Genomic DNA, 11,884 nt, shown 5'->3' on the forward strand with positions numbered 1-11,884 from the left:
CCTTACAGATACAAAGAAAATGACTATTTAATTGAATTTTGTATTCCCTGTCAAATAAAGGTTACAAAAGTAGTCATGTTTGATTTTAATTTGCAAGGCATTTTCTACTATTGCTTGTGTACACTGGCTGCTGGATGGGCTATAGAATGCATTCAAGCTAACTACTGAAAATGCTGGTATGTTTTTTCCACCTTTGTGGCAGGAGGTGGCTGAGACTTTGTAACTTTGTGTTACAGACTGACATTTTTTATATGCACTCATACAGTATTCTTAAAAGCCCAGTGTCCTGGTAGAGGTATTTCAGGAACACACTCCACTACACAATATTTTTACCTGCAGTGTCAGTTACAGCTGTTGCCTTTGACGAGGAAGAATGTTCCAACTGCCACTCCCAGCAGCCCTACAGTCAAACCCACTCCACAGAACACAGATGGACCAATACTGGGCACAGTAATCTCATCATCTGCATCTATGGAATACACATACACAAGTACATGTGACAAGTCATGTTGTAAGCTGACTTTTACTGGTGGTAATATGTAGTTGGAAATATTGGTGCTTTTTAAACCAGCCTATCAAAGTTTTGGCAATATACTGTAGCCTCTAAGGTGATTCCAAGCATTAATGAGGACAAACAGAAAAGATTGTACATAATAAACAATAGAAGTGAGGCCACAAATCATGCATTCATCATATCAAAGCATGGGTATAGCATGATTAAACTGTGTGTATATTTCAGGAAACAACAGGCCAGAGCAGCAGTATATTTAATACAGCTGCCTTAATCTTGAAAATAACTGTATTAAATACCACTGGCAATATTAAGATTACTGTTTGAATGTGTGATGCTTACTAATGTGTGATTACATTTATAGTGATGTTTTGTTTTTGTTTTTTTTGGTCTGCTTAAGAATTGATTGTAATGTAATCTGTCTAACTTTGTTTTAAGAAGGGGTTGCTATGCATTTATTATGCATGTGTCAGTATCTAGCTGTGGAAATGCACTTACTACACTTACTCCTCAACAGTAGGGGTCAGCAACGAGATTGTGTATTGCCTGTGAGTTTTTATATGCGCAAGTAGCGATCTCCTCTCATTATTCAGAGGATGCAGTAAAACCGTGTCTCCCTGTCTGGTCATTTATTCTCCATATTATCAGCTTACTAATGTGCTGATGTAAGTTGTTGTATGAACTTAAATAACTTTAACTGAGTTTGTGTGTTGGAGTAGAAAGGTTATTTTAATGGAACAAGGAGTTTTCTTCCAAGTGCAATCAAAGTACTGCCTGTCGAGTGTAGCTTAATGCAGGCGAACATCACACATTCTCTTCATACATGTTATTTCAGGTTTCATTAGCTCCTACTAAAACACCTGTTGATCATGTAAATATTGAAAGGAAACTGTTGAGATTATCCTAGAACTGTTGCTATTAGTCGGCGTAATCAATTATGTCAACGCTGAAAATGTGCTGACATCAATATTTTTAATTGATACATCGTTTTGTTTGTTTGTTTGTTTGTTTGTTTGTTTGTTTTATGAATTTACCTTTTTGATTTCTAAAACGCTTCAATTCATTATGACAAATGTTTTTCTTCAATATCACTACGTAACTGGTCTATGTATGACGTCAGTCCTCTTTGGCTCCTGTCACTGGTTGGCTCCAGTCAACGCTAGAGTTTAAAAAAATCATGGCAGCTGCAGCAGAATCCGACTCAGTTGCAAAAGAGATTCAGTGTAAAAGTTTCCAAAGACGCAAGGCTTCGAATGTATGGGAGCACTCCTCAAAGATTACATATCCATGGAAAAAATTACATTCTAGCACCAAACATCACATTCTGAAAAAAATTTGGGGCCCCTTTATCATCTCATTAGATTTACCTGTAAACTAACCCCACCAACTCCAACACACACACACACACACACACACACACACACACACATTACAAACCCTTACCAAAATCTTGCTTCCTACCTTTGATCATCTTACACTCTGATCTCATAGCTCCTACATCAGCACATAAACTTCCCCAGTAACTTCCATACAACCCATTATATGAAATGTTTGTCATGACCTGTCACGTCAGTCTGTTTGTCTGTCTGTCTATCCATCTGCTTGGGCTTGTCATGTCTCATCATGTCCAATCAGGTTTGTGTGTTCGATTTCCTGTCTGTCCTTCTGCTTGTTCTTGTCATGTTTCGTCTCTGTCTGTCTGTCTATTCGGGTATTATCATGATGTTAGGCTTGGTGGGTGGGTGGGTACAGAGCAGCTTCACTGAAGGTATTGAACTTGCGCTAGAGAAAAATAAAAATAAAGTTGTTCTCTGAAGAGGGGTGGTGGTGGCTGTCTTATAAAAAAAAATTGCTTCACATTATCACAAAACAAAAATGGGGTTTTTACACTATGCAAAGTTTTGGTGGCGTACCACAGCAGCACTAGTGCTATGCATGAACACCTGAAGAAAAAACACACAGGCGCTATTCTGGATGATGCACTGCCAGAAAAAGTAAAACCAGTGTAAATGTTGTCTATTTATGTTCAATAAATTACCATTCGTAGGGAGAGCTTTTTAATATCTTTTGTCCTTGTAGCTGCTAAATACACTCTGGGCTTATTCTACGCTGATTGACAGTGCCAGTGTGTGTGTTTGTGTGCGTTGGGTTTGTTGGGACATGTACCTTATCTGATTATTTTGTGCTGCATTATAGAATATTTGCTGTTGTCAAAATAAAATGAACTTAAACGAAATGGTCTATTTGATTTTCTGGAGGAAAATTAATTGTTTAGATTAATTGACTAATCGGTAAAACAGTCGATAGATTAATCGATAAAAAAATAGTCCTCAGTTGCAGCCCTACGTTGTAGACATTTTCTGTGTTCACGTACGCATGCCAAGTGTGAAAATATGACAAGTGATTGTGTTTTATCTGAAATATTTTTGTATTTATTTGCTAATGGAAATAAGGTGAAATTATATTTTTGATACATGTAAGGAAGAACATTGAGTATGCAGTGAGATAAAGAAGAACCCAAGCACTGCACTTGTTGAAAATATGTTAAATAAACATTACTCAAGAGGATCCCGTGCGGTAAAACCACGTCTCCCTGTCCAATCATTTATTCCCTGTATTATGAGGACCCTAATACATGTCGTGCCAGTCCCACAAGATGGGACCCGTAACAAATACCTAAAGGTGGAGGCTGAAGAATCAAATTTGTCTATTCTCCTTTTATTACACAGATATACAGAGTTTTTAAGACATTGATGACTGTTGATACTATTAACACCATACGCCATACTTCAGGCACTCCAGTAGACAATTGTTTTCCCCTTAGCTGTATCTGAATCTGATCTCTGTGGCTGTCAGCCATCTCTCGCACTACGCGGCAAATGCTGTTTATTGCTGTGGCTGGGTTTTATGAACCAAGCTCTCCAGAACACCGTATTATTATTAAGGTTTAGTCAAAAGAATAATAAATTGTATCAGTAATCTTATGAATGATAATTTATCTAGAGAATCTTGTTTGCCTTACAGCTTTTACATTTTGCACTTGCAATCAGCGGCATTTGCAGAATTTCAAGACATTCAGGGCTAACCCCAGCACAGTATAGATTGGTCCAGGAAGTCCTTCCCTGGGAGAAATGTCAGCTAAGTTTGACAGCTAAATGTATTATTTTTAAGCAAGTTGGAATAAACTTAATAGCCTAGATCAAAGATTTTTGAGTTAACAAGCACAAAATAATGATATCTGTGCATTGCTGGGACGTGTCATGCCAACTGGTTAACACACCTCTACAAAGAATCTCACAGTAGACTGCATACATTTTTACAATGCAATGTAACTCGGGACGGAATCAGTCCCTAACTCTGAAATCACTAGTGTACTACTAGTGAATGTATAAGATTCTTATAAGAGTATATAAGATTTATATATAAATCAAATGATTTTAATGTCTCTCTCAGTCACATTTATAAACTTGTTTAAAGATCAAGCTGTGATCCACTGGCTCTTCTCTTTGCAGCTCGTCTTTCTCTGTCTCTGCTGTTACCATGCTACTCTAAGAAAATATTTATATCATTGTCTTAAATGAAACAAATGAAACAAAATAATTTAACACGTCTGATATTTCTATTTTTATTTCATTGCTAAGTTGCGTTATCTGCCATGTAAAAAGTCTGTACATGATAATATGCTGTTATACTTTAATTTACATTTGGCTGTTTTCAACGAATATCATGTAGGACCACTTGCTATTAACATTAACAAAAATAAAGATGTTAATGGTTGGCCATCCTTGGGCAGCCGTGGTCTAAAGGTTAGAGAACCAGGCTTGTGACTGGAGTGTTGCCAGTTCGATTCCCAGGCCCAACATCCACAGCTGTGTGCCCTTGAGCAAGGCACTTAACCCTAATTCTCCCTGGGTGCAGAGGAATGCTCCCACATCTGTTGTGTGTTCAGTACTGGTGTGTTGGATGGGTTAAATGTGGATACAAGTTCAGTGTGTGCAATCATGGACATTTACATCTTTGGCATGGCTCATGTACATTAGCCTAGGTGTTTTAGGAAACAGTAGAGCAAGCGTTAGCCTCATCTACAACTTTATTAATTCATTGTTGGCCAACAAAAAGCCAGCAGAGAAGAATTTGCATGATACTGATTGGTAGACCGCTGCTTTGCGCAGTGTAGCCTACATAGCAGTAGATTGCGTGTTTCATTGAAAGACAAGATGTTTAGTGCTTCAGGGTTTATTGCAACGAATGTTAAGATGGCAAAATGTATCGTTTTCATTTTCAGACTTTTGTGAAAAAACACAGTCAGGGCTATGTACAAAGCATTCAGGCCTTAAGCTCCAAATTATAGACCTGGGCAATACCACTGCTTTTAGCCAATTCTGAGGGTTTTGATAATAAATAATTGAGTTTTGGTGGCAAATATTGTGATTTTAATTATGATTATTTTGCCTACAAATTGTGTTACCTGAATACTCTGACAGAGAACTAACTATACACAGGACTGTAGTGCATGCATTGTTCAAGAGAGTAAAGATCCAACCTGAGGCTGACAGAGATTTTAACTGTACAGTTAATGATTAAGTTAATTGCTTAAGTTAATTGTTGATTGCCAGCAAGCTCTTTTTCACGATTTGCTTTTGGAAACCACTCTTTCCTGAGCTACTTTTCCAATTAAGCTTTCAGATATCAAAGTTCAAGATATTAGATCTGTGCATCGGTAATCTCTTGCAAAAGATACAAACTTTGTGAAGTATAATCCGTAACTATTGTCTATGCTGATCACTATGCATGAATGCCATTTCAAACAAAGTCATAGACTCACCCCATTCTCTTATTAGGGGTTCCTGGAGGGCCCGATGTTCAACTGTGCAGGTGTAGATGTCCCCCTTCTCTGGAGTGAAGCTCAGTGTGGAAAATGCATTAAAGGTGCCATCTTCATTGAATCGAAACTGACTAATGGTCACACCTTCTGTCACATCCTCATTGTTCTTTGTCCACTTTACTCTGAGCTCAGGAGGGTAGAACCCAGTAACGTGACAGACAAGCGTGTTCATCACGCCAGGTGTCACATAATCCTTTGGGTATATGGAGCTGCGGGGGGGATCTAGGAGTACAGTCGTTCGTTTCATCAGGCACTTAGTTTAAGAAATTGTAATGTATAGATCATGTCTAAATACATTTGGTTCTTAAATATGCTCGTCATTTGCACAATATCAACCTCAACTTGTTAGGCTTATCTTTAAATGTGCTCGTTTCTTTGTTTTACACAGTACAATGTGCTCAGGACTCACCTTTTGCCTCTGTTGGGTTGTTGTAATTGTGTTTATAAATTTTCAAGCCTTGTAGACAGGTTTGTTGTTTTTGCACCGCTGACTCATAAGTTCCATCTTCATAAGTAGAAGGATCTGCAAAGTCAGGCAGTGTCATCACCATTTTGTTTTCTGTGAAGCTGGCATGAGCCATTTCCTCACCGTCAAGTTCATACAGATCCTCTACATGTTTTTCTTCCAAACATGCACTCATTTCAATGTCCACATGTTTGACTGAAAGAGATGAAAAGACACAATATAGCATGAATATTAGTTGTTTGAAAAATCCATTTTAATATTTTGAACTTTGTCTCTATTAGCTAGTTTTTGCCATTTAAGTTTTTTTTTTACCCCTTTATAATACCTCATAACATGCAGTCTGGCATGTTCATTTCCAAAACAATGTTTGGATTGTTGGGCATTGAATACCCTCTTCATCTTAAAATTGGATTAGCTGAAAAAGACTGTACCTTTTGAGACTTTATACGTGTTTATTTATTTAACTTATCGGACAGTCTGATAATATGGCAGGGTAGTTCCTGTTCTAAATTATCAGGTAGGATGTCAGTCATACAAACAACAACTTTGAATCGCCACTGACTAAATATTTATGCAGTATTTTTGTGTTTTTTAGGGTTTGTGGCGAAAACCAACAAAACACATTAAAACAAAAACAAAAAAATAAAGAAATAACAATAATAATAATAATAATAATAATAATAATAATAATAATAATAATAATAATAATAATAATAAAGCACCTATCCTTATTCACAACTCAGTGAATATCTATTAAAAGTAATAAAATAATAAAACATTGACATTGACTCACTTTGAGCTCTTGTGCAAATTACAGCAGTGAGAACTGCAAGGATGAAGATGTGGAGCCTCATGTTTCAACAAACTCCAAAGAATGTATGTAGAGTAGACAGATTGCACCCACAGTGAATACTCACCGAGTACTGAGTCTGTATACCTTTCTTCTGTCATGCTGTAGCCTCTTATTTATGTAATCCAGTAAGATTACTAGTTTCACTCTGACACTGTTGTGTCTAGGTAAGTTTCGTTTCAAATTTGGTCGAACACTGAACAGTGCCAAATTGTCACTTGGTGTATTTCAGATTTCCAAGAGTGCATTTGCTTTTAAAACAATAGTTTAGATCACTGATTCCACTAACACAGATAGTACTCAGCTATGAGTTTATTTGTGTATATGACAAATATAACCTGAGGATACAGTTGCAAATGTTAATAAAATGTGATTAAAACTGTCAGTAGGATTTGATTTTTCTCCTTGATTTCTGATTTTTCTCCTTGATTACCATAGTTCATGAGAAGAACCTGTAAAAGTGTGACGCACATTATGATCCACAATAATGAAGCATAAAGTAGCCTGTGGAGGAGACTTTTCATGGAATTGAATTTATAGCTTTTAACGAACCTGAGTTTCATCCATAACCAATCTCCCTGTAATTCAGTCATCCACAAAATTTTCCAAAATTGAGCAGATTTACAGAATCAGCTGCAGGGGCGCCAGTAGTTGCAGGGGGGCATTTGCCCCCCGTCTCTTTTGGCTCTCAGAATGTTACCCAACACCGTCCACGTTATGCCAAAAAACAGAGAGAGAACTGAACAAGTGGGTCACTTGATTTTTACTCACAATATCTTTGTAGTACCATCTAAAGTAGGCTACCCTAGATGCTGAAAATATGCTCATGTCCCACTGATGCTTTGAATGCTCCAGCTCTCCAGCTCTGGTGTCTGTATTTTGACAGTCTTGATTGCATCAAATTAGAAATTGCAAAGATGCAATGCAGCATACACTATGGTATCCTGGTAACGCCACTGCCTTTAGGCTTTCTGTTTCTGTATCAAACTGCAGGAAATTTGTCTCATCTGCAGCAATTTATGACATGAAATATGCTACCCCTCTGTTTAAACCATTAGGAGAAATGAGAAAGAACAAGACTAATAACCTGAAAGCCTAAAAGTCCTTAAAGCTTAGCCTTTGACTCATTTTTCAAATGACATTTTGGCCCATAAGAACACAATGTTTTGGTGCTGCTGATATAGATGGTCCACACTACTTTATTCTATTATGCCTTACAAATCTCTTAAACTGAAATACATTTTTCTACCTTACAGTCTCTTAAGCTGACACACAATTTGTGCCCTGAGTTACAGTATGTCTCGGTATGTTGGCAAAATTCTACCTGTGTATTAATGGGTTTCAGTCATGGGTTCCTAGGAATCTGAGTCATGTCTGCCTGTGTCAACAATCCCCTGAGAGATTATATTCTCAGAGGAATGTGCAGAAGTTGAGTTGACAGATTCAGAGTCAGATTATTTATTTAGAGAAATATATAAGTTTACAGCAACACACTGTGGCTTAATAATGACATTTGTCACAAATACTGTGGGCTTGTGTGTGCGTATGCATCTGTTTGTCTGTGTGATCTACGTTTACACGTTTATCTTGTCAGATTTACAGTAGTCCATGTTTGCCTGTCTTTAGATGCTTCTCTTTCACAACCTCCTTGAAGTCAACAATCTGTTCAGCTTGTGAACTCCTGTTTGTGTGTGTTCCTGTTACTGAGTCAATGCAAGTTATACACTGCCTGGCCAAAAAAAGTCGCTCACTCTAATATTTCGTGGACCACCTTTAGTTTTGATTATGGTTTGCATTCCCCATGGCATTGTTTCGATAACCTTATGCAACACGACAATATTTGTTTCCGCCCAGAGTTGCATTCATTTTTGTAGCGCTAAAAGAGGGAGACACGGAATGGTATTTGTGCAAAGCTTTACTTACCATGTGCAAATCTGTTGCTCAGGGTACACTAATAATACATTCGTATATCATGCACAGAGCTGGGCTACTGGCTTCAACATTTGTGATAAAGTGCACTGCATTACATATGATCTTGACAGTGCAGAGAATGAGATATATTTGTTGCAGTATATTGTGATGTATTGTCTTTGTTATTGTAAGACAATAGTCAGTGTGTCAGACCTGCTCCCAGCCAATCCGCTGTTCAGCCACGCCCACGCTCTGAGTCTCCTGAGTTTTGACACACCTGCAGCAAATCCACCTAATCACCACTGGGGGATTTAAGGGCTGCAGTAGCAAGCACCTCCTTGTGAGGTATTGAGCTTGCTCTACTGAACGCTGTTGAACTTTTGCTGATTGTGTCTGATAGTCTGTTCCTGTGTTTGACCCTTTGCCTGCCTTTTTGACCCTGCTCATTGTCATTCGTGTTTGGATTTGTTTGTACTGATTCCTGTTAACTCTCCATTGGATTTTTGACCCTGGCTTGTGTTTCTTGACTACTCCTAAGGATTCTGATTTGGATTCGTTGAACGATTGTATTAAAGTATCAGAGCTCTGCATTTGGGTCTTCTGTCACATTCATCACAGAATACCTCACCTAAAATGGATCCAGCGGAGCTTCGGGAGCTTCTGAGTCAACAAGAGAAGAGGTTAGAAGAGTTGGTGCAGCTGTTGCACTCTCCTGCACAGCGCCCAACTATACCAGAACCCTCGACTGCTTCTGCTCACCCTGAGTCAGCGCCCAGTTCAAGTAGAGGTCCAAGTTCTCCAGCAATCATCGCCATTCCCGAAAGATATGACGGCAATCCAGATAAGTGCAAGGGCTTCCTCATGCAATGTTCCATGTACATCAATCACAACCCCCATATGTTCTTGTCTGAATCGGATAAAATTCACTTTGCAATTTCATTACTAACTGGAAGGGCACTAGATTGGGCAACTGCACTATGGCACCAAAATAGCACTGTTTTAAATTCAGAAAATGACTTCCTAACATTGTTTAGGCAAGTGTTTGATCACCCTGCCTCAGGGCGTGATATAGGTAATCAATTATGTGAACTACATCAGAGGAATCGTTCTGCAGCTGCCTATGCCCTCGAATTCAGAACCCTAGCAGCAGGGAGTGGATGGAGTGAACCAGCACTTCTCATCGTATATCGTCGGGGACTGAATGCTAATCTTCAGACAGAGCTCGCCTGCCGGGGAAATACATCAAGCCTTGATCAGTATATCCAAATGTCCATTTCCATTGATAACCTCTTGCGTGATCGCCAGGGATTACAGCCAACCCTTCCAGTAACTCACTCCCTACCTGCAGTTAACCCTGTGATACCACCACGGCCTTCTGTTTCCTCCACTACCACTGAGCCTGAGCCAATGCAGCTGGGCCGAGCTCCACTGACCAATGAAGAACGCCAACGGCGATACCAATTCAGGTTATGCTATTACTGTGGGGAAGCTGGTCATCAAAGGAGAGAATGCCCAGTGCGCCCCCCTAGACGGGACTTCCTGCCTAACACTCGGGTAAGAGTATCCGCCCTCCTAAATGTTTCTGCCAAACAGTTTTCTGTACCTGTCCTGATTTCCTGTGGATCTAAATCATTATCCCTCACAGCGCTAGTGGACTCTGGTGCTGCAGGCAACTTTATCGACGAAGAACTGGCCCGAAAACTAAAGGTGTCATTACGGTCCATTAATCCACCCCTGTACATCAATTCACTGGATGGTCAACCTTTAGGGAAGGGAACAGTGACCCAGCAAACCTCCCTTCTACAGTTACAAGTCGGCGCACTGCATCATGAGCACTTGCAGTTGTTAGTTATCACATCCCCCAAAGATCCCCTGGTACTTGGTCATCCATGGCTGTGCTTACATGATCCGGTCATTTCTTGGAGTCAGGGAGAACTTCAGTCCTGGAGTTCGCATTGCCTTTCCTCCTGCCTAGCACTTCCGTGTCGTTCAACTTCAATCGAGAGTCCTAATACAGTCAAGCCGGAGAAGGTCCCCACCGAATACCAAGAATTCTTGGATGTGTTCAGCAAGAAGGGGGCAGCCACTCTTCCTCCACACCGTTCATGGGACTGTGCCATTGACCTATTGCCTGGGTCATCACCACCACGAGGTAAAATTTATCCACTTTCCATTCCTGAATCAGAAGCTCTTGATCAGTACATTGATGAGGCTTTGAAACAGGGAATAATTCGCCCTTCTACATCCCCTGCAGCATCTAGTTTTTTCTTTGTAGAAAAGAAGGATGGAGGACTTCGTCCCTGCATTGATTACCGAGGCTTGAACAATCTTACGGTAAAGTTCCGTTACCCACTCCCATTGATCCCTGCAGCCCTAGAGCAAGTCCGAAAAGCCAATGTATTCACCAAATTAGACCTCAGAAGTGCATATAATCTCATCCGCATACGTGAAGGAGATGAATGGAAAACAGCCTTCATCACCACTAGAGGGCACTATGAGTACCTAGTAATGCCATATGGCCTAGCCAATGCTCCGGCAGTATTCCAGTCTTTCATGAATGAGATCTTCCATGATATGATTAACCAATTCTTGATAGTATATATTGATGACCTCCTTATCTACTCTTCCAGTCTCTCTCAACACATTCAGCATGTCCAGCAGGTGCTTCAATGGCTCCGAGAACATCACTTGTTTGCAAAAGCAGAGAAATGTGAGTTCCATCAAGTTACCATTCCGTTCCTAGGGTATGTGCTGGGTCCTGACGGAGTTCGAATGGATGACAGCAAGGTTTCTGCTGTTCGCAATTGGCCAGAACCAAGGACAGTAAAGGAGTTACAGAGGTTCATGGGCTTTGCAAACCTCTACCGACGCTTTATACGGAACTTTAGCTCAGAAGCTGCACCTCTCACAGCAATGATTCGAAAGGCGACAAAGACACTCCACTGGAATGATTCGACCCGTACTACTTTTCAGCATCTGAAGGAGTTATTCACCACTGCACCTGTACTGAAGCAACCTGACCCAGCTCTACCATTCGTAGTGGAAGTGGATGCATCTGAGGTAGGGGTGGGTGCAGTTTTATCACAACGCCATGGTACTCCTTCTAAGTTGTATCCCTGTGCTTTTTACTCCTACAAACTGTCTTCAGCAGAGAGAAACTACGATATAGGGAACAGGGAGTTACTGGCCATCAAACTAGCGCTGGAAGAATGGAGACATTGGCTAGAGGGAGCTATTCACCCATTCGTTGTGCTAACAGAT

At 40.0% G+C, this 11,884-nt stretch overlaps 1 protein-coding gene across 1 annotated transcript; it reads right to left on the reverse strand.

Annotated features, from left to right (window-relative positions):
* Nucleotides 1-341: 341 nt before the first annotated feature.
* Nucleotides 342-6,716, reverse strand: LOC115805071 (H-2 class II histocompatibility antigen, A-U alpha chain-like). Its single transcript, XM_030765558.1, has 4 exons — nt 6,656-6,716; nt 5,806-6,057; nt 5,337-5,618; nt 342-469 (listed from the first exon to the last, which is right to left on the reverse strand). Exons 1-4 carry the CDS (start codon nt 6,714-6,716, stop codon nt 342-344), a joined length of 723 nt encoding a protein of 240 aa, XP_030621418.1.
* Between the last annotated feature and the right edge of the window lie 5,168 nt (nt 6,717-11,884).

The sequence above is a fragment of the Chanos chanos genome, chromosome 1, assembly GCF_902362185.1.
Source record: "Chanos chanos chromosome 1, fChaCha1.1, whole genome shotgun sequence".
NCBI classification, from domain to species: domain Eukaryota; kingdom Metazoa; phylum Chordata; class Actinopteri; order Gonorynchiformes; family Chanidae; genus Chanos; species Chanos chanos.